The 24,696-nt window shown below is 36.2% G+C and overlaps 1 protein-coding gene across 1 annotated transcript in view; it reads left to right on the forward strand.

Annotated features, from left to right (window-relative positions):
• Positions 1-24,696, forward strand: part of MAN1A2 (mannosidase alpha class 1A member 2) — a 114,834-nt gene that overhangs the window by 80,633 nt on the left and 9,505 nt on the right. Inside the window, exons 9-12 of the mRNA XM_019730603.2 lie at positions 6,030-6,145; positions 9,355-9,571; positions 12,479-12,651; positions 16,072-16,187. Of these exons, the coding sequence (XP_019586162.2) occupies positions 6,030-6,145; positions 9,355-9,571; positions 12,479-12,651; positions 16,072-16,187 (622 nt within the window). The remainder of the gene's footprint in view (positions 1-6,029; positions 6,146-9,354; positions 9,572-12,478; positions 12,652-16,071; positions 16,188-24,696) is intronic.

Below are 24,696 nucleotides of genomic sequence, written 5' to 3' on the forward strand. Positions count from 1 at the left end.
AGTACTTTATTGCTTAAAAATGCTAAATATCATGTGAACCTTTAGCAAGTTGTAATCTTTTGCTGGTGGAGAGCCTTGCTTCTATATTGATGGCAGTAACAGATCAGGGTGGTGGCTGCTGAAGGTTGGGGTGCCCATGGTAATTTCTTAAAATAAAACAACAGTAAAGTTTGCCACATCAATTCTTATTTTCACAAACAATTTCTCTAGCGTGCAGTTCCTGGTTGGTAGCATTTTACCCACAGTAGAACTTTTTAAAAATTGGAGTGAGTCCTCCCCAACCCTGCCCCTCCTCTATCAACTAAGTTTATGTAATATTCTAAATCCTTCGTTGTCATTTCAACAGTCTTCACAGCATCTTCATCAGGATTAGATTCTGTCTCAAGAAATCACTTTCTTTGCTCATCCATAAGCAACTCTTCACCCATTAGTTTTATCACGAGATTACAGCAGTTCAGTCTCCACTACTAATTCTAGTTCTTTTGCTATGTCCACCACATCTGCAGTTACTCCCTCCACTAAAGTCTTGAACCCTCAGAGTCATCCATGAGGGTTGGAATCAACTTCTTCCAAACTCTGTTAATGTTGATATTTTGACCTCTTTCACGAATCACAAATATTCTTAACAGCATCTAGAATGGTGATCTCCTTTCCAGAAGGTTTTCAGTTTACTTTGCCCAGATCCATTAGAGGAATCATTAACTATGGCAGCCTTAACCTTATGAAGCATAGTTTTTAAATAGTAAGACTTGAAAGTCAAAATTACTCCTGATCCCTTGGCTGCAGAATGGATGTTGCGTTAGCAGCTCTGAAGACAACATTAATCTCGTTATGCGTCTCCATCAGAGCTCTGGGTGACCAGGTGCATTGTCAGTGAGCAGTGATGTTTTGAAAGGAATCTTTTTCTGAGCAGTAGGTCTCAGCAGTGGGGTTAAAACATTCAGTAAACCATGTTGTAAACAATGGCTGTCATCCAGGCTTTGTTCCATTTATAGAGCACAGACAGAGTAGATTTAGCATAATTCTTAAGGGCCCTAGGATTTTCAGAGTGGTCAGTGAGCACTGACTGCAACTTAAAGTTACCAGCTGCATGAGCCCCTACCAAGAGAGTCAGCCTGGCCTTGGAAGCTTTGAAGCCCGGCATTGACTGCTCCTCTCTAGCTATGAAAGTCCCAGACGGCACCTTCTTCCCGTGTGAGGCTGTTTTATCCAGATTGAGTATCTGTTGTCTAGTGTCGCCATGTTATTATCTTAGCTGGACCTTCTGGGTAACTTGCTGCAGCTTCTCCATCAGCACTTGTGCTTCACCTCACCTCACACTTTTATGTTGTGAAGATACTTCTTTCCTTAAACCTCATAAACCAACATCTACTAGCTTTAAACGTCTCTTCTGAAGCTTCCTCACCTCTCTCCGCCTTCATAGAATTGAAGAGAGTTAGGGTCTTGTTCTGGATTAGGCTTTGGTTTAAGGGGAATGTTGTGGCTGGTTTGATGTTCTATCCAGACCACTAAAACTTTCTTCGTATCAGGGATAAGGCTGTTTTGCTTTCTTATCAATTGTGTATTCACTGAAGGAGCACTTTTAATTTCCTTTGTATTCACAGCTTGGCTAATTGGTGCAGGAGAACTAGCTTTTGGCCTGTCTTGTCTTTCAATATGCCTTCCTCACTGAGCTTAGTCATTTCCAGGCATTGATTTAAGGTGAGGCATGCAACTCTTCTTTTCACTCGGACACTTAGAGGCCATTGTAGGGTTGTTAATTGACTTAATTTCAGTAAGGAATAGGGAGGTCTGAGGAGAGGGAGAGACGGGACTGGCCAGTTGGTGGAGTAGTTAGAACGCAGACAGCATTTTTTAAGTTCATCATCTTACAGGGTGCAGCTCATGACACCCCAGAACAATGACAGTAGTAAGATCACTGATCACAGATCAACATACCAAATATAATGGTAACAATAAAGCTTGAAATAGTGTGAGAATTGCCAAAATGTGACACAGAGACACAAAGTGAGTAAATGCTGTTGGAAAAATTGGTGCCGATGCACGTGCTAGATGCAGGGTTGCCACAAGTGGTCAATCTGTAAAAACAAAACCCCTCAATATCCACGAAGCACAATAAAGTGAAGCACAACAAAACAAGGAATATATTTCATTACTGATTTGTCTTGAGCCTTAAACCTATATCTCCACATGTATAGGATATTTGTTTCCAGTTACTTTGTAGGCTTTGTAGGTACCGTAAACTCAACATGCACAGAATTGAGCTCATTATCTCTTATTTAAAATTCAGTCTTCCTCGTGGCTTCTTAATTTACCCACACTCTACATAGTCTGGCCTGTGCCAGAAACTTAGGGGTCTCTGACCAGACTCCCGTCCTATTGCTTTTACCTTTTTAGTACCTCTAACATCTGTTCCTTCATTTCTTTTTCCCTTTGGTTAATTTTGGCTTTCAGTTCTGTCCCTCAGTTCAGTACCTCCCTTTACGAATTCACCCTCTGCAGTGCTCTTTGTATGATCCAATCACCTTATCCCACACTTAAAATTTATTTTACGTGTTGGGACTGAGAAGTGACTATTGCAGAGCGACATTTGGTTTGTCTGCGGGGTGCAAGCCAGTTGTAGGGGGTTAAGGAGCGAGTGGGTGATGAGAAAGAAGCCGCAATCAGTACAAACTCTTCAAAGAGGGAGAGGGATGGAATTAGGTATTTGAGTATTCTTGCTACAGTCACCTGAGTAGTTTAAAATATTTTATCTGGACATTGAGCTATGTGACAATTAAAAAGTTCAGGCGTCAAGATGTGTTTATAGGAGATTTAAAAACTCCAAAAGGAAAATCTTAGGATCAAGATGGTTGTGCATTTTTCTGATAATTCACATTAATGAAGTATTACAAGTTTTTTTTTTAATTACCTTTTCAATGGCTATTTCACGTAAACAATTAAATACATTATAATTATAAACATCTTAGTATTGAGGGAATTAAGAAAGTTTAAAATGTATACATGGAAATTTTGTTAAAACTTGAAAAAAATGAGTACTTCAGGTATTTAATGCATTCATTCTGCAAACATTTTTTGTTGAACTTATAAGTATTAGGTATTATGCTAGGTATTATTATTTACCTCATAGTATTTTTCCCCCTAAAATGGAAAAGAGTGTGAGGCTATGAAAATGTATTCTTTAAAAAAAAAAAAAAAAGTCCAATTCATTAAAAAAAGAAAAAGTACCTTAAAGATAAGTATAATATTATAATTGTGAAATGCTATTAATACTTGAAAATGGAAATTCAGTCATTCATTTAATATTGCTTATTAGGCACACGTTACTGTAAGTTGGAATTGTGCTGGGTGCTGTAGGGTATGTAAAGAAGCTTAAGGCAATAATACGAGTGTCTGTTGTCAAGTTGCTCATCGTTTAGCAGAAAATCTAATTTCTTTTTAGGTAATTCAGACTTTTCAGCATATTAAACAAGACTTTTCAGATTCATTATCTAATTTTTTTCTGATTGCGCTATCAGTTTTCAAATAGGTGTATTAAAAGCTATATTTGCCAATTTTTCTATGTAGTTTTCAGTTTGGGCTATGTATATTTACTTTTTCTCTTAGTCCACTTTTAAAATATACTTACTTTAAATTTGTTTTCAGAAGGTTGCTCCATTATTTGCTTTTTCTTGATATAGTGAATTCTCCTATTTTGTGTAGTTGAATTTGTTAGCAATTCTTTCCTGACTGGTTTCTGTCGTGTGCGTTGGCATTTTCATTTGGAAGCTCATCTAGAGTCAGAGCTTCACAATGTTTGTTTTCCTTTCCATTCTCCTCACTTATTCCTCCGTTTTGGGCAGTTATATTAATACCTCAACTGGCTCGTCAGTTCAGAACTTGGTCATTTTTATACTAGGCTCTCAGTTCTTCTAAGGATATTACATATCTAGTTCCCAAAATATGTAGCAGTTTATCCCAGTCTCAGCTGTGCCGCTGTTTTCTGCTTTCTCCTGCTAATCTAGGAAACCAATTTTATACCCAGAGTCCCCACCACAGTAAATGCTTTCCCCGTTACCTTGGAGAAAGGAAACTTCTAGATGTCTTTACTTCACTTCCAAGAAACAGAAACTTCAAACTCTATGAGTTTCTTTGTATTTCTCACCTACTATAATTTTTATTTTGTTTTTCAAATATGACTTAATTATATAAGTTACATGTATGCTGGTAATATGCCATTATATAAAGTAAAAATTGAAGGGCTTCTTCCTTAGAGATAATCATTGTTGATAATTGTTTTTTCAAACCTTTTCTATGTGCACAAAACATTCTTTAAACATACAGAGTTTTAGTGCTGTCAAACTGTATTATTCTGAAACTTGCTTCCCCACACACACTCAACAGCGTACAAACAGCTACCCTCCAATATCACAGTCACCTGATTCTCCTTAATGATTTCAGGGTCTGCTGTAGTATGTTTATACCGTAATTTATGTGGCTGCTTTCCTAGATATTTGAGGTTATCTTATTTATTTTACTAATGGAAAGAGTGCTGTGATGAACCTGTTCCTTTTAGATCTGTAATTGTATGTTTGTGCAAGTATTGTTACAGGATGATTCCAGAACTAGAAAACCTAGGTTAAGTTCTAACAGCTACCACAAAATTGCCCTCCAATCCCAGCAACTAGGAACCACAACTTGATCAATATTGGATGTTATCAGTCTTTTAAAATGTTTGCCCTTTAAGTAGACAAAAATGATATCTCATTGTTTTAATTTGCTTTTCTCTGATCTGTAGTGGACTTGAGCTTCCTTCCTTATGTTAAGTATCAATTTGTGTTCCTTTTTTGGTTAACTACTTGTGTGTGCCCTCTATCAGTTTTCCCTGTCTAGTTGTCAGATCTTTTTGTGTAAGATACGAACCCTTATTTCTGTTAGATATGTCACAGATATCTTCTCCCATTCTCTTTTTTGTCTTACAGACTCATTTATGATAGCTTGTATCTACCATATGACACTATAAATCTTGTCCTTTATGGCTCCTTCATTTTGTGTTTTGTTTAGGAAGAGTAGACATTTTCTCATCTGATTAGGAAGAGTAGACATTTTCTTATATTTTCTTCTGATGTACTTAAGTTTTGTGTTTACTTTTAAATCATTAAGCTACCACACATTTATTTTTGTGAGCTAAAGATGTAAATATTAATATGCATTTCCCCCCAAATAGACAGTTGTTCCCATAAACTGCCAAATAGTCCAACCGTTCCTCACTAATTTGAAAAACCAATGATAATACTGTATGAATGATTGAAAGGTTCTAAGATATGTGGTATTTTTCTTTTCATACAGGGAGGATGAAAGTTTTGAAACAAATTTCAAGGATACAGGGCAGAATTTATAGAAAGTTAGGGATAAAAGCTTATGTTTATAGCCTTGGAGGTAACAGTGTTAAATTTATTAACATTAAAAGTATAGGTAGGATAGAATAAGAACATACCTAGGACAAACAAATATGTACTAATAACTTGTATAAATAGTAATTAAAGGTATCAATTCAACAGCTTATTATGGAAGGTGATATTACAAAGGAATTCTTGGGCTTTTTTTTCTTTTTGTAGATTTAATTTTCTGCCTGAGGCATAGAAATCACCATTAACCATCCTATAGAAAAATGAGTTCTTTTTGGTTAACATCAGATTTAAGTCTGTCTCTTATATTTAATCCTATAGTCTGTATAGTTAAAGCCATTAGTATATGAAACATAATTACTTTCAGTTCTGGAAACGTTTGGATGTGTGACAATGTACAAACTATGTATGTGACTGAAGAAAAGACAACTAAATATGTGAAATGCCACATCCAGCAGAAAAAGATTTTCCAGAAATCATGCAGAGGAGAGTGATTATGGTATACTCGTACTGGACCACATTTGAAGTATGTTAGAAATAGGGCTGTCAATATAATTTTAAAATTACTGACCTGTAATATAGTCATGATAATTGAAAAATTATATTTCATTGTCTTCTCTCTTTTCTCCACCTACATTACAGATCATACATCAGTTGGCGGGCTGGGAGACAGTTTTTATGAATACTTACTGAAAGCATGGCTGATGTCAGACAAAACAGACCAGGAGGCGAGAAAAATGTACGATGATGCTATTGAGGTAATTATTATCAGAACATTTACCTGTTTAACATATCGAATGTGCAGTGTGGTTAATAGTGACAGATGAACGTCTTACATGCATTTTATTATATACATTCATTGGAGAGTTTGTTAGTATTTTAATATAGAAGTCATATTAAGTTTTCCTTTATGTGGTATTTTTAAAAAATTGTTGAATTTAGTGTAGCATATTTATGAAAACTTAATTTTAATTACTTTCAGTTCTTGTGTACAGGGACTGAAAACCTCTGACTTCACATACATTTCCATGAGTATTTCTTCTTTCCAATGACTCATTCAACCTGCACATTGAGAGCCTTATGGGTAAATAATAAGGGCAAAACATTTATATAGTCTTTTCCACATGCCAGGCACAGTTCTGACCCCGTTTACATATGTGAAATCATTTATTTAATCTTGACTACCATTTTATACAGGAGGACCTTAAGGCATCAAGAGGTTAAGTTGCTGGGAAGTTGCGTAGCTAGTAAGTGATGGAGCCTGGAATGGGCAGTCTGGTTCCAGAGCCTGTGCTGTTAACCACTGCATTGTATGGTTTCGTATTGTTAGAAGCTCATACCACAATGTTGTGACCATTTAAAATCGGAACCAGTTTCATTCTTGGAAACACTAATATGCAATATTTTCAAGCAAAAATTGTGAAATAGAAAAAAGCGTGTTAACTAGCTAGTGAGTTATTTGCTTCCTGATCTAGTATAAACACATATCCCTTTAACGATTTTAATTACTTTTTAAAAGTCATGTATTTAGTATATACTGCAAATTATATACAATTGTGACTATAGTCATTGATCAATATTTAGAGTTATAGTTGTTGTTGTCTTTAAATTAAACCAAGGATCTTACTACCCATTTTATATCTTTACTTTTTAGGGAATTAATTTTCTATAATTGTTTATGAAAATGCTCAGGAATTGAACTAAGAATGTGATGTATAGTGCTTTGCCCATTGCAGCCATTAGATAAGTTTCTTGAGGAATTGTGTTGACACAAGTTAACTTAAATTGTGTTAATTTAATTTAAGAAATTAAATTAAATTGATGTGTAATCAACAATTTCCATTTTAGTATGTGACTTCTAAAATTCTGTATGAAGTCTTATGTTTTGAAAAGTTGAAGAGTTTTATTCTCTGTTACTAAACTTTGTCTAGAAATTTTTATGATCTAAAAAAAGTCATTCTCTAGGAAGAATGTAATATTCTTGGAATAATAGTGTTGAAAATAGCCCTTAGTCATTCCCACTAGGCTGTGGTTTCCTTGAAGGCACACTGGTTTGTTTATCATTGTCTCAGCACCTAGTACAATACCCAAAGCACTAGGTATTCAGTAAGTATTTGATAAATTAATGAGCATATTTAATATTTTTATTTTTGAGAAAGTGTGACATGTCAGATACCATGTAATCATTTTCTTCATAGTTTGCTGCCTTTTTATGATATTTTGAATCTTAAACCATTTTTTCTTTTACTTAATTCTTCCTAAAGGAAAAAGAACATTATATTTGAAATTTCCTCAAGTTTGGTTTAACACTTAATAGAAGAGCAATACTGTTACTCTTAACGGCAATTTAGCAGTTTGGCATTTTATATAAGTTGAACTTTTAGACATTTGTCATATTTTTAGAGAGAAAAGAGAGCTATACAAGAAATTTCAGGGGTCTGCAAATGAACTACTGGTAAAAAAGTCTTATTATTACCTATGTTTTACTTTAATCCTAGTAGGTCCATGGGGATATGTTTGATATCTTTTAATTATAATGCAGTATGATTTATGTTATAATGAACAGAAATAACAAAATGATGAAAATATTGTACAGCAAAACTATGGCTGTCATTCTTGAGGCATTTATTGAATACCTTACATGTGGAAAACACGCTGGATGCCATGGGGTCCACAAAGATGAAAAACATCGTCCCAGGACTCAAAACACTAATCTTTTCATAGGCACTTCAGAGCACTATGGGTAAAAGACAACAAACACCAACAATTAAAATTTATAATCCAAACACAGTCCCTGATTTTGTGTATCAAGCAGTCCTTGTTCTCCTAACAGGCCAAATACAATTGTCTACCGTTTATTTATAAAATGATTTATTAATTAAGCACTTACTGAGTGCATATAACACTTTCAGGCTTTGTGGCGTCTAAGGTGATAAGGCATAGTCCCTGTAGTTCTGTAAAACATTATTATCAAGAATGTGGAATAATTTTTTCCACAGGTGATTGTTACTAAGCTTGTTAGAGAGCACCCCACAGTAAAAATGTGGGTTAATTCTAATTCTTTTTTATTGTCAGAAAAGTATAGTCGCTAATCATGTAACGATTTCCACCAAATAAAACTGAATTAATGCAGTTTCTTACACTTTTCCATAGAACAACCTCTAGAGGTAGAGAATTAATCCATATCTCCTCAGCAAAGTGTGAGAACATAGTCCAAAGTAACAAAGCTCTTAAAAATTTCATTTTTGAAATTAAATGTAACTGTTAGACTCTACTTTGTGTTATAGTTAAATTTAATATAAAATATTTCCCTCACCAGCTCCATGATTTTTTGAGTAAAATGGCCTTTCCAGGAGGGTGGACTGTGTTTCCCACGTGGCCTTTCTTAAACGTGACACAGCATCCAAAACAGCTGCCTAAGTTTGGGACTGAGGAGTTTGAACTGTCAACTCAAAGGAGTGTTGTCAGCTTTATAGCGTATAAGGTGTCTCACCTCATGGTGCCTTTTCAAAGTACTTTGACGGACGGTATAGTTACTTGGAAAAGGAGAAACTTTTTAAACTAATTATCAAAATTATATTTTTTTGATTAACTTAGGTATTCTTCCATCTTGTATGAAATAGAAAGTAAATCGGCAGAGCCTTTTGGGTTCTAACTTCCATCATGATCTCAATTGACTGATAATTATGAATTTCATTTAGCTCAAGAAGAAAGGTAATCTTTAGGCTAGTCTGCCCTCTTCCACCTTGTCTTGTTATAGTAGTGAGGGGGGTATTTGTTCAAATTTGTGCAACTTGATTATTCATCCCAAAGCTTACTTACTGTAAATGAAGCCTTCCAGTTTGGGAAAGTTACTGCTTTGTGGAATATCTTATTACCAAGGTTTTGTGATAGCCAGAAGGATATAGTAAGTTTGAACACTTAACATTTTGCTTCTAAAACTTGGAATATCTACTCTTTCTTGTAGGCTATAGAAAAACATCTTATTAAGAAGTCCCGTGGAGGTCTTACCTTTATTGGAGAATGGAAGAATGGGCACTTGGAAAAGAAGATGGGGCATTTGGCCTGCTTCGCTGGGGGGATGTTTGCACTAGGAGCAGATGGTTCCAAGGACAAAGCCGGTCATTATTTAGAGCTAGGGGCGGAAATTGCACGTACATGTCATGAGTCATATGACAGAACTGGTAAGAACATTAATAACACTACTAAGTCCAAAATAACCTATAAGAATATATCCAGGAATTAGAAAGAAAACACATAGCATAGGCATTTTTACTTCAAAATAGTTAATACAGTAAATCATTTTCTTAAGAATTGAATTTTAATTCTGGAAATGTGTTCTGTATCATTTCTTTTTATTATTTCTGAATTCTGCTACTGATGTTGTTAATAAAGCTTTTGAAGAAGTTGTTTTAAAGACAACGGGTAGCGCATCTGGGGATGCCTGGGATAACATTGTTTTCATATAGTAAGAATCCAGTTAGCCACTCATTATTATAAAAACAGTTATTGAGAAGGACACAAATTGGACTAATTTAGGTTACATACCTTGCCTGTCCTCTTGAGAAAATAAGAATAACCGAAACATAATAGTAGTTACATTGAATGTATAATTGGTATCTTGGAAACTAGTAGTTTGTCTCTTAGTCAGTTCACCAATAATTTTTGAGTTATTTGTGCCCTTACCTAAAAAGATCCTTTGGCATTGCTTTAGGCAAATATGTAATATTTCTGGGCTTCAGCATCCTTACCTGGAAAATGAGATGATTCTCAGTGGTGACAAAAATTAGTTCTTGGGGTGAAAAAAAATGTTATGTACAAAGCATAGATATGCGTACTATCATAGACAGGTAAACAGTATATGTTATTAAAATTTCATGGAGAGAGAAGGCAAGCAGGGTTTTATGAAGCCTGAAAATAGAATTGAGAAACATTGGACTAGAGCTTCTACAGTTTTCTCTGACTTAAAAATGTATGTTTCTATGTGAAATAATGGATACTGAGTTCCCTAAAAAATTGAAGTGATTTCTTTTTGTGATTTCAGAAGTTACATTGTTTTTATTAAATAACTGAATTTCTCTTAGGGTTAACTCATCATCAGGTACCATCACACAAATATGATTGGCTTAAAGTTTATTCTGGTTTGAAACCTGTCAAGTTATTTTTATGTAATAAGGAATTGAACTTATGGTCAAATCGACCCTTTAATTCCCTCAGTAACTAAATCAAGGATTCCATTTAACAAAATCTAACTAAGTCAAAGGGCATTGAAGCAGGTATTATTTTAGGGTAGTTTAAGTGTTAGTGTGTAGTACATGTAAAGTCAGTGATCTGAGTTACAAATAGAAACTAAATTATATTAGCATGTTGATGACATAGAGTATTAAATATACTTAAAATATATACTTAAATATACTTAAAATACAGAGCAAATTAGTAAGACATTGAGGATTAGAATGGATATTCAGCGGTTGCATTAGGACCCATGATAATAAGATTTACCATTATGCATATTTTGACCACAAATCAAAAAGATGTAAAATAGTAAGATTTCATAAAGCAGACATGTTAAAAATATGATACACCATAGTAATTATAATTAATTGTTCACTCCATTAAACATACCTGTTATGTGCCAGGTATTATGCTGGATGCTTACAGGTTAAAGTATGAACAGGACATACCCCTGCCTCTGAGGAATTCATAGAATGCCAGAGTTATGGAAGAATTCTCCATATTATATTTCTGACTTTCACATTTCATGAGGACATAACTGATGCTGATATGAAACACTGTAACATTATAGAAAGAACATGTGAATTAGGATTTTAAAATCTCATGTCCCACTATTTATTATCCATGAGCCCCAGGCAGATCATTTAACCTTCCTTATCTCAGTTGCTCCATCTGCAAAAAGCTGGGATAATCATACCCACCCCGTCTTCCTCAGGATGTTGTGATTTTGTTTATGGTCCACCAGCATTATAGTCCTTGTGCTACCGTTTCTTTTCTGAGAAAATATGAAAATGTGCAGCATTATCTTGAAAGACGTGAGAGATCTTGAAAGTATTTGCCACCAGTGCAACCTAGTAAAAAAAGAAAGATGGCAGCTGAGACTGGTAATTGTGTGTGACTTCAGTGCCCCAGTGAAAGACGACTTTACATTGCCCAGGTTTGGGGCTCTGGGTGTGATTAGAAAGAATTTCTCTAAGAGCTTTTCATGTAGTGCGTATTCCAGCCTGAATGGAAATCATAGCATTCAAGGAGTAGTATCGTGTTTCCCTGAAAATAAGACCTAACCGGAAAATAAGCCCTAGCATGATTTTTTCAGGATGACATCCCCTGAATATAAGCCCTAATGCATCTTTTGGAGCAAGCCTTAATATAAGACCTGGTGTTAATTTCGGGGAAACACAGTATGTCTTGTTGAAATATATGTGTAATGGTCATGTTGTATGCACACTGATAAATGGGCAATTACTGATGAAATTCTTGGTGACTGGCAATTTGACCCCTTCCTTGCTGTATATAGAATAGAAGAGAAATATTTTTAAAACTGGTTTAAGTTTTAAAATATATTGTTTCTTATATCCTATAGTGTGCTTTAAAAATATGTAATCTACAACTAAATCTGATTCAAGATCTGAGCTCTGAAATGTTTCCTTATGTGTGTGTTATATTAAAAGGACTTTAAAACTGTCTTGACTTTCTTTAAAAATAATCTGCGCAGTGCAATTATCTATCTCATTTTATTTTGTACCAAAACAGAAATACAATGAATGTGCTTACATCTAGCTTTTCGTTTGTTTCCGAAGGATTGCTAGACTCTTGTCAGTAGAGTTAGATTCAGCAGTATGTTGGTGTGCATTATTTATGAGAAATATTTCTTGCCAAAATAAGAGGAATATGTATGTCTATTATAAGCCAAATGTGGATCTTTTACAGTCACTGGTTTTGCAAAACAGCAAAATAAAAACAAAACAAACAACAAAAATAACTTTCCTTCATCCCCCATTCCCTCAGAAAAAAAGCTCTGGCATCCAGACACAGATAGCTTATTGTGTTCGTTTGTTTCTTTTGTCATGTTACAGCATTGAAGCTGGGTCCCGAATCCTTCAAGTTTGATGGCGCAGTAGAGGCCGTAGCGGTCCGGCAGGCTGAGAAGTATTACATCCTGCGTCCAGAAGTCATCGAAACCTACTGGTACCTGTGGCGGTTCACTCACGACCCGCGATACAGGCAGTGGGGCTGGGAAGCAGCACTGGTAAGTACGCCAGTTTTTCATTTCATGTGCGAGAGTGTTAAATCAGGCCCTCCTGTAGTGTCGTGTTTCCTCATCTATGTTCTCATGTTCAGTAACTATAGGGCTACTTCCGTTGATCTGACGGAACACATAAGTTTCCTAAGAACAGAAGTAAACCTTAGAATCCAGTTTAGTTCTCTATTGGAACTAGTTTCCTACTCGTATGCACTCATTATTATTGAATAACTATAGAGACTCCTTTAAAGGCAGTTTTTCACTATGATTATACAATTTTTATACAATTACTGCTGAAGTTCCAAAACAAAATTACTATAAATCTGCCCAGATTCACAGCCTGAGTGGATTCCCCCCTATTCATTTTAGCTTGTGTTCCAAGTAACTCGGTAGTGGATTGCTGTAAGAACAATCAGTGACTTGTTAAAATTTTTCCAGATTGAAGGACAAATACATATATTTGAAATGAGGAATTTTTAATGATTAGTAAGTAAAGGAAGCAAGTTGTTTACTCTTAAAATGCTCACCTTTCAGAGAACCCCAGGGCTATTAGTACGTGGGGAGGAAGAAATGATTAGTCTTCTCATGAAAGCAGAGCTTATTCCTGGGAGTGAGGGAGTGTTTTACTCTCCGAGAGACACTAATTATGATAAATAGTACTAATTATGGTGAATATTCGTATTCAAATCATTTGACTTAAGCTTGCAGTCTAGACAGAATGAGGGCATTCTAGGTGAGATAAGTAGTGTTAGTAGGCTCAGACAAGAATGTTCAGGATATGTTTTAGGGCAGAATGGAGAGCAATTTGTGTAAAAAGGTTTCACAGTGCTAACCGGCGGGAGGGAAGTTTGCAGTCATTGGGTGGCGTTACATACCGGTGAAGGGCTGTCTGCTTTACTCAGTGCTGCAGGACCAGCAGACACTCACACACACAAACACTCACTTCTCTGTTACCACGTAAGGTTTCTCACGTGGGGAAAGACAGCCCTTTGCCTGGCACCTAAAAAGCCCATCAGATCTTCTTTCTCCTCACCATCTCCTACGCACCAAAGCTCCCCAGCTTTAAGAATCCATTATAGGATTTTCAAATTGGAAGGAACTACTAAAGATGTCATAGTGGGGAGTAGCCAAACAAAGGGTTGGTTGTGATCTGCAACCTGGTGGCTTTTGGAGCCCATTGCAATAATCGGGAATAACACGGTCAAGATTGGAACCAAGGTACAGACACTCATGTGTCCTTTGTCATTCACACGTCTCTAGGTAGCCCTTACGGAGCGTAACTATAAGCCAATGTGAAGGGGAAAACGTGGTTACGTAGAACAGCAGCAGATGCAGCACGTGTTGCTGCTGCTTTTCCCAGGCCACCTGGCTCCAGAACTGGGAACCCAGCTGTTAGGAAACTGCAGGAGGATCCTGCCGCAGCTGAGGAGAGGGCCAAGCTGTTGCCCCCGTGGCTGGGGAGCTGGACGCACACGTCTGTTGGCAGCAGTGGCTGACTAATGCTTATGTAAATCAAGCAGTATTTCATAGAGACGGAATAGGTAAAGCAATCCTGCAATGAATCTGATTTGAGTGTCCACTAATATTTAATAGTTTTAATTTAGAGGAACAGGGGAAATAAACCTGAATCATGTGAGTCAGGAGGGTGAGGGGTGGTGGCAGAAACATGTCCTCTCGTTGAAACATTATAGGATAATTGATCCTTTTCCTAAGGCCCTTTTTTCCCATGTACCTGCTTAAAGGTTGGCTCTACTCCTAGCTGTTAAAAAGAGGTTTGACAAGCTCAAAATTGAACCTGTCCAAATTTGAATTATGAGTTAGAATTTTGCTTCTATATAGCCTGTATGAATACAGACAAATTCAAAGTATAAAGAACAAGAACGGAAATAATTCTGCTTCAAATTCAGGTGAAGAGAAAAGGGGTAGGTTGGAGACGAAAGAGGAGGATTCACATCGTAAATAGAATTTGCTTTCTTGCCCACCACTGCCCTCCCCTGTTGGGTGTGAAGGAAGTAAAGGGAAAACAGGCTGAGACAGAGCAGTAGTATCTCATGTCTTCTGGAGCTTCGGCCAATCCAAAATTGAGTATATTATGCAGGAAAAAAATGACTCTAAATGGCTGGATGGTTGGTCGTGCCTCCCTGCTCCTTCTCAGCGTTCCTAAACTGCTTCGCCAGTTCTGTGGTAGGAGACACGAGGTCATTGGAAAGAACACGGTGCTTCAAAACTTGTGTATCCAAATTATGTTTAAAATATTTAGATAAAGTGCTAAGCTCTTTGGTAAGAAGACTTGAAAACCCAGCCATAATCAAAATGGAACTATGTAAAAAAGAACAATTTGATTAAACACATTCAGTGTTAATTAGCTTTTCACTAGGAAGGAGGAGGCCCAGAAGAAGAAGAAAAGCAGCAAGACCAGGAACAATGGTCCCCGTATCTTCGTTCCAGAGTGTTGTAGGGTTGGTTCCACAGAGAAAGAGAAGAAAGGACCATGTGTGCTTTCAACTTCTCACGCGGAGCTTAACTCGAGAGTGGGACACACCTGTACAGGCAGGACGTTAGGTTGCTTTGAAGTAAAAGCAGGGTTTCGAATAGATCCCATTTGATTTGGTGTATTTTATTTAGACATGTTCAAAGATGCAAAGAGAGGTAAATTAAGGATTTTAGCTCCCAGTCGGCCAGTACAGCTCAGCAGTTAATAATAACATAGAGTTACTCTTTGCCTCAGTTTTTCCATCTGAAAAGTGGAGCTATTAAGACAGCCTCCTAGGGTTGTTGGAAATTTCAATGTTAATGTTTATAAAGCTCTTAGAAGAGCTTTCAGCACATAGTCAATACTTCATAACTGTTAGCTCTTCATAGTGTAATTACTGTGGTAGGTGTGTGGGGCGGGCGCTTCCTGTCAGTTGGTACCACCTGTAACGCCTGACTCGGGATGATGATAATCCAGTGTCTGTCACTTAGTAGGTTTCCAAGTAAATATCATCTCATCGCTGTTACTATGGAGACTCCTAAGCTCAAAAAATACTTTTTCAGTATGTTTTGAGTTACTGTGTCTCCTTGGAAGCGATAAAATTACATTTCAAAGTTTTAATTCACAGTGACCTCCCTCTTAATTTGTCAGAATTTATGAGGCTTTATTGTGCTATACTGGTCTATAATTCAGTGTGAATAGCTTAAATTTGACTCCTAAGTTAGGAAAATATAAGGTGTCTTTAAAAAAATTAAAGAGTTTTGAAGAGGGGGAAACGCCACAGGAAAGAGGATGCCTCAGTTAATTTTTCCAGTGTGAGAATATTTCCATTTGATGATAAATCTTATTCTTTAGCTGTCATTCCCTGTGAACTTTTGACTGTGGTGCCTTAACTTGACCTTCAGAACTTTAAAGTCTGTGGAATTGATTCTTCTGTCTGATCCCTTTCACAGGCTATTGAAAAGTATTGTCGCGTCAGTGGTGGATTTTCTGGGGTGAAGGACGTGTACTCTTCTACTCCTGCACACGACGATGTACAGCAGAGCTTCTTTCTTGCTGAAACATTAAAGTACGTAGATGCCTTTTTAAAATTTTTTATTGTGGGCTGCTTTTGCTGTGTGGTCCATACATGAGGAATTATGACTACGTAATATGTTACACTAAATTTTAGTACAAATACCTTTTTATGTATTTGGGTCTTAAATTTTTAGCTCATCTCAAGAAGAATGACTATGAGGTAAATATTTTGTGAAATTAAGAGTTTCTTACCTTTATTTTGTCCTTAGCTCTTTAGCATGCAGTAGAATCACCTGAGAGGCCTTTTAAAAAACAGGTCACTGGGCCACACCAACAGAGTGTCTCATTCAGTGGTCTTGGGTGCCACCTGAGAATTTGCATCTCTGACAAACTCCCAGGTGGTGCTGGTGGTGCTGGTCCTGGAAACACCCCTGAACTCCCTGCTCTAGCTAATGAAATCTGTTAGGAACAATCATGGAGTTTTGATGGCACTAGAGGGTATAGGACCATAGCCACCCATCCTTCCAGTGAAGTTTCCCATAAAGATATACATAAAGGAAACAGTGGAGAAGAAAAAAGGCACCTTTATTATACTCAGAACTCGCGGCAGAGCTCTCACTAAACTAACTGGAAGAAGGCAGAGACCTTAAATACGTCCACTTCCCTAAAGACTACAAAGGAAATATCTCTTGATACCCTCTCTTAAATTTCATATTTCTATTTGTACCTGAATGCCTCATAAACTATCACTTCATTTGTTCAAAAATAAGTGTGTTTTCAGGCATTGTTCAGGTTACTTAGGGATATATGGTAGACACAAAGGACAAAATTTCCTACTCACCTGAAGTTTTCATGCTAGTGGACTTCTAGCTTACAGTTGGTATATTACAATTGAAATTTGTATGTCTCAAACTAAGTTTCTTATTCTAAATGGCCATCTTATTCCAATTTTTCTTTCATTATCCCTTGTACTCTTACTATTTTCCCATCTTTTCAGCTTGTGCATTATTCTTTTTTCACCTAATAGGTCACAAAGTCTTTAAATTCTTGTTACGTTGTTTCTTTATTTTGCTCCTCTGTATATCTACAGTTGACCCTAACCCACACCCTGAGAACTGCTGAGATGATTTAGAATATCTGCATGGGGGTCGGTTCCCTACCTCTAGTCATTCCTTGTTTGGTTTACCCTGTGAGAGAGTTGAAAGAGCGCTGGTCTGGAAAATAAAGCCATGGAGCTTTAGTTATACACTTGTTAGAACCTAGCTGAATGAGCATGTCAAAATAAAATTTCCTCACTGTCAGTTATTACATCTGTAAACTGGAATTTGACCCAGATTATGTAATATATCTTCTTTTATTTTTTAAGACCAAAATTTCGTAAAAATTTATATCTTTTATTTTTTAAGACCAAAATTTCGTAAAAATTGTACAAATAGTATAGGAGTATTTGTGTATCCTTCACCAAGTATTAATTTTTGCCACATTCCCTCCCCCCTATTGTATATGTTTGTACACACACACGCACTTTTACTATTTATTAATATTTGAAAACCTTGTTTTTGATTCAAAGCAACCTAATATCCTGCTTTTGCAGGTATGTCACACTCCAGAGTTAAGCCATGCATGAGAAGTCGAAAGCACATGTGGTTCTTTCTTGTTTTGCTCAGTGGAACCCTGCAACACTCTATAATTTGAGAGTTGCCAGATTTCTGATACTTAACACAAGAGTTTTCAAGAAGAGAGCGTAATCCTACGTAATCACAAAACAGTTATCACACTTGGGAAACTTAGCATTCATACAATTGTTTAATATGTAATCCATTTTTACATTTCTCAATTATTCTAATAGTATACTTTATAACTGTTTTTAACCACCAAAGGATTATGTGTTGCATTTGGTTGTCATGTCTGTTTATTCCCATTTAACTAGGCCCAAGTTTCCCTACTTTTGTTTTTTTATGACATTGACACAAGTATTTAAGCCAGTTGCTTTGAAGAATGTCCCTCAATTATATATTTGTGATTGTCTCATTATGATTGGGTTTAGTTTACAATTTTTGGCATAAATATTATACAGATGATGTGTTCTCATTGCATTCTTTGAAGAGGCACATGATAATAATTTAGCCCATGATTGGTGATTTTAAGTTTGATCATCAGGTTAGATTTGAGTATAAGGTCATATAAAGAATCTTTTTTTATAATTAATAAGTGATCTATAGAGTGATAACTTCGAGACTGTGAATATCCTTTTCCCAACAGTCTTTCCACCCAGTGTTATTAGCATCTTGCCTGAATCAGATATTACTATAGTAGTTGGTGGTAAAATGCTAATGGAAGCCTCTTTTAGTCTTAAAAAGAAATTACTTTGATTTTCATATACCATTTTCTTTATGTCACTTTCCTCCTCAAAAGCTACAGTGGTTCATTCCTCTCTGCCTTCATTTCTCATTTGTTTTATTTAAATATTCTAATCTAAAACCAAGCTAATCTATATTCATATATATAAACATACATACATGTGCATATATAGATATACGGGGGTGCCAAAGGAATGCATACAAGTGGACACTTTGGTCTGTGTTGCTCATGGGTCATATGTGGATTGTGAGAGAAACAGGAGTCAAAGATGACACTAAACTTTTTGGTCTGAGCAACTAAGAAATGAAAGTGTCATTAAGTAAGAGAGGAAAGATTGCAAAAGCTGCGATATGCAAATTTTTGACATAAAGCCTTCCTTCCAGCCCAGTAAAATCAGTCTAGATTTTACTTCCACTTCCCTTAAAAGTTAGAGTGTGCCCTACCCAAAGACCTGACTTGTTCTTGGTGTTGGGTATATACCGGGGGTGCCAAAAAAATGTATACAAGTGGACACTTTGGTCAGTGTTGCTCGTGCAGTAGTTCACCATAATCAGAAGTGTCTGGACGCTGATGGTAACCACTTTGAGCACCTCTTGAAATTGCAGAAGTCAAACGTGACTTGTATTCATTTTTTGTTATCGGTATATATTGAGTATTAACAATTAATAGGTTTTTTTTTTTTTCTTTCTTAAAATGTGTGTACATTTTTTGGCACCCTCTGTATATGCGTACCGATAAAATTTGTTTTTTTGCATTTCACTATTTCATATTTTACTGGTCCCTCTCTTCTTTCTAAATTCAGTTCAGACCTCATCTCTTGCAGACTGTCTTTCATGACTAATTCTTAAATGCCTCATCAGTACAGACATTGAGCACTTTATCACATGGGATAGGGCTGCAAACGTGTGGCACTGCTGCCTTTTCCCTTCCAGTAATATATGGACTAACACCAGTGGACCGTGGTGCTTTTCTTGCCAAATTCAGGAAGAATGCTTCCTGAATATAACCAGTTACATTTATATGTACATAATTGCTATAATACTTTCAGAAAAACTCATATATATTTGGATAAGCAAAAGTGGAAAACACCAAACCAGTGGGATCTTATAGGTAATTAAAACAAAACCCAGACTAGGAAATTATCGCAGTTGAGTACTGCGTTCAGCACTGAGCTTCCTGGCAAATAAAGTAAAAAGGAAGCATCCTGCTCGGTGTCATTTTTATCTTGTTGAGTTAGGAGCACATGTTACTTTAACAGGTGAAACAAGAATTTTCCCTACTGCTTAATTGTAAGATGACTTAATTTGATAGTTCATTAAAAAAAAATACTGAACTATTAGATGAACCATACGAAATTGCTTTTTTTTTTTAAAGTAAAAAAACTGAGTACTGGCAATTTCATATGGTTCAACCTAATATGTGATGATATAATAAATACCTTCAAACATTGATGTTACAGAAGATGCAAAAACACTGTTAATGTTAAACTTCCTCTTTATAAAAACTGATGGCATAATACTGAAATAAAATTGATTCAAGACATTTCTGTGAAGACTGATGTAGGTTTATATTTTTCTTATTAAGATAGCGCTTAAAACTCTATGGAGGAATGAAGAGGAATATGACTCCATAGATTTTTCTCAAATATGAATTAATTTAAATAGGCTTTGTGAGAAGCTGAGTAACTTAATTTAAAATTGTGTATTCTATCAAATAGTTGAAATTTATTGTGAATTCATTAAAGGGTAGCTATCCATGTGCTTTAGCTGCTCAGAACGATGAACATGACACTGAGCAGGATGCTTCCTTCTTGCTTTAGTTTATTTTTTAAATTATAAAAATATGTGGATATGGCAAAATGAATTAAATAGTATGGACAAGAAAAAATCAAAAGTAAGTTTCTCTGTACCCTACATCTGGTCTCACTTCCCAGAGATAGCTATTATTAAACAGTTCTTGATGTATCCTTTTAGGGATGTTCTGGGTATATACAAACATATAAAATATATATTTATAATGTACATACCCTTTTAACAGCCTTTTATTTGTTGGAAGTTAGAAGGGCAGAGGTTCTCAGACTGGAGCGTAATCACCTGGAAAGCGAGCACAGAGGGCTGGACTGCGCCAGCAGAGTTTCTCATCAGTAGGTCTGAAGTAGGACCTGCGTGTTTGTAACAAGTTCCCAGGTGATGCTGCTGGTCTGGACGGTCACACTGGGACCCACTGATGCCTGTGACTCAGTGAACCCTCTGTGGAAGCAAATAGAGAGTAAGGGATTCATCCGTACCCCAGGAGGTCAGGTGGGCACGGCATTGTTTCACTGCGAGTTCATGTAACCCCGTCTCCTCGGAGGGTAGCCTGAGGGACCAGAACATGGTCTCCACATTGTTTAATCCCTTTGAGGACCTGTCACAGTGTCACGGTGCGATCCAAATATTATACACTAGGAAACACACACACATATAGAGTGAATTTCACTTGTACTATTCAATATAAACATTTTTTTTCAATTTCAAAACTGTACTTTGAAATATGCTTGCCAATTTTGTCTGTGCGACAGTAGAGGGAGCTACAACCCAAATTGTTCTTATGTAGCAATAGCAAATAATACGGGTATGTTTTCTCCATCCTTTTCCATTAATCTTTCGTTTTTAACTTTAAAAGTCAGTGTTATTGAAGTATTGTAAGTGCATAGTTTATTGTATTTTGGCAAATACCAATATATAATCCTGGGTCACTTCTGTCCTAGTCTTGCAGTGAGTCCCAGCCAAACGCATAGCTGCTTTCTGTCACTGTAGGTTGCCTGTTCTAGAGTTTCACATGATTGGGATCATGCAGTATGTACTTATTTTTTGTCATTTTTTCCAGCATAGTATTATATAGATTAATCAGTGTTGTTACATGTGTCAGTAGTTCATTCTTTTCCATCAGTAAGCAGTATTCTGTTGTATGGATATACTACATTTTGTTTATACATTCATTTTTTTATTGGTTCATTAGTCATATGCTTTTGAAAGGAATCAGGGAAAAAATGGGATTATGTTTGTGTCTTGCTCTTAATTATTTCTCTGTAGGAATTTTTAAATTCTTTCCTTAAAGGTAACTAATATCTAATTTGCTGTTATTAACTATATAACTGTTATCAAATTATTTGAAATAATCATTGTGGAATGTAAAGAACAAAATAAATGAACAAGACTCATAGATACAGAGAACAAACTGATGGTTGCCAGATGGGAGGGGGGTTAGAGGGCTGGGTGGAAGAGTGAAGGGATTAAGAAGCACAAATTGGCGAAATAGTTACAAGTTACAAAATAGTCACAGGGATGTAAAGTACAGCATAAGGAATATAGTCAGTAATATTGTAATAACTATGTGTGGTGCCAGGTGGGTACTTGACTTATCAGGGGGATCACTTTGTAAGTTATATAAAAGCACTATGCTGTACCCCTAAACGTATACAATATTGAATGTCAACCATAATTGAAAAACAGAAATAAAAAGTTTTTGAAGAAAATCAATCAGTGAACTGAAAAACAAAAACCATATAATCACCTCAGTAGACACAGAAAAATCATTTGACAAAATCCAACATTCATTCTGATAAAACTCTAAGCAAACTAGGAATAGAAAGGCACTTCCTCAACTTGATAAAGGGCATCTGTGAAAAACATACAGCTAAGCGTTATACCAGAAACTGAATGTCTTCCTCCTAAGCTCAGGAACGAGATGAGGATGGTTGTTCTTTTCACTTCTGTGTAGCCTTGTACTGTAGTTTGTTGCCAATGCAGTCAAACAAGAAAAAGAAATGAACGACTTCCAGACTAGAAAGGAAGAGGTAAAACTGTCTTTTTTCATAGACGATATGATGGTCAATGTAGAAAATACTAAGGAATTTACAAAAAGTCATTACAACTAATGATCGAATTTACCAAGGTTGCAGATACAAGATTAATATTTTAAAATCAATTGTATATACTAGCAATGAACAATCAGAAATGGAAATTTTAAAAAAATAATTTGCTATAGCATAAAGATATGAAATACTTAGGGATAAATCTTGAGAAAACTTACATGAAAAACCTATACACTGAAAACTAAAAATCACTGCTGAGAGAAACGGAAGACCTAAGCATAAATGGAGCGATTCCCTTTTTTAATGGTTCTGAAAACTCAATATCGTCAGTTCTGCCCAAATTGATCTATAGATTCAACGCAATCCCAGTCAAAATCACAGGAGGCTTGTTTTTGTAGAAATTAATAAGCTGTTTCTAAACTTCAAGTGGAGAGGCAAAGAACCTAGAGTAACCACGACAAATTTTAAAAAGAACAAAGTTGAAAGCCTAACACTACCTGATTTTAAGATTTACAAAGCTGTAAAGATCAAAACACAGTGCTACTGGTGTAATGATCGATCTACCAGTGCAACAGAATAGGGAGTCCGGTGGGGAAACCCGATACGTATATGGACAGCTGACTTTTGACAAAGGCATAAACACAATGCCGTGAGAAAAGATGGGCTTTTCAATAAAAGCTGCTGGAATCATTGAATTTCTATATGCATATACAAAAATCAATTCAAAATGGATCAGAGACCTAACTTGAAAACCTAAAAGTATACAACTTTTAATAGAAAACATAGGAGAAAAAAATGTTGTGACCTTGTGCTGGGCAAAGAGTTTTTAGATATTGCATCAAAAGCATAATCCATAAAAGAATAAATTGATCGAGTCGTCTCAAAATTAAAAAACATCTGCTCTTTGAAAGACACTTGAAAGAGAATGAAAGATAATCAAATGAAACAATGAAAAGACAAGCCACAGACTACGATAAAATCTTTGCAAAATATATATCTGATAAAGGACTTGTGTCTAGAATTGAATTCTCAAAACTTGACAATAAGGTAACGTGCAACCCAATGTAAAACCAGGCAGAAGAGTTTAGTAGTTCACCAAAGAAGATCCAAGGTTGTCAAATGAGCTCATGAAAAAACGCTCAACATCATTGGTACAAATTAAAACTACAAAGAGATATCACTACACCCTGTTAGAATGTCAGCATAGACCCGCACCTGAAGAGATGTCTGCCTTTACTTTCTGACTTTGAACTTTTTGTGCGGAGCTGTAGGCATGGAACATCTTAAAATTCCGAGGAAAAAGTCATGAATATAACCGAGATCCTGATTACTGTGGAAAAAAATTTAAAAACAAAACGTGCCAACCCAGAAAATCCTTTCCACAAATGTAGCAGAGAAAGAAAACATTTTCTTGTTGAATAAGCATTAAGCCCAACTGCAATTTAATTTACGTCACAGGCAGGTTGTAAAGAGAAAGAAAGCTCACCTTGCTATACAACCAGGTTGGACACAATCCATTACCTACATGAAGATACTTGGCGACTGTCCTTATATAAGACTACTTTCTCCACAGCACCACTTGCTAAACATAGTTCATTCGAAACCCACGTGGTAACTGGGGGGGCATTTGTGTTAGTTAATTGCCTTTATCCAAAGGAAAAATAATACTTCTGTGTCTTCATTACAGCTTTGAGAAAGGCACATAAGCAAACCTCCCACAGTGACAGGGAGATTGGGGTGCTATCTTCCTCCGTGTTTACATTTCAAAGACACGCTCCTTGGCCTTGAAGAAAAACATTCCTGGATTGCACAACTGGCAGGAGGTTTATTTGGCTTTTAAATAGATACACATACAAATCAAAGGTACAATTGCAAGTTTTTTCAAAGCAGTGATCTAAGAAAATGGAAAGAGGAGTTAAGGTCTTTTAGCAGCAGGAAAATTTTCATATTTTTTCATTAACCTTCACAAAACAGGGAGCTCCAACCATGTTTTACTGCTGACTTAAGCGACCTTTGCTACCAGCTACCTCTGGTCTGTTTGTTATATGAGATAACCCCAACTGTGTCTGCGGTTTAGGTATCCTGTGTCCTGTAAGCAAAGTCATCCTGACTTATTTGACCCCTAAAGGCAGAGGGGTCAGTGAATTCCCTTTAGCTCCCTTATATCTCAGAACAAAACCTAAACCATGGCAGATGGCGGAAAAGCCTGCCTCTAGTCCATCTTTAAAAAGTGCATGTGTCTTTCGCATTTGAATCCATTATATCCCCATGTTTATTTCATTATTTTTTCTTCCCACTCCTTCATCCTTCCATTCATCCTTTCTGGGGTATTTCCCCAGAAAAC

The sequence above is a fragment of the Rhinolophus sinicus genome, linkage group LG14 (genome assembly GCF_036562045.2).
Source record: "Rhinolophus sinicus isolate RSC01 linkage group LG14, ASM3656204v1, whole genome shotgun sequence".
NCBI lineage: Eukaryota > Metazoa > Chordata > Mammalia > Chiroptera > Rhinolophidae > Rhinolophus > Rhinolophus sinicus.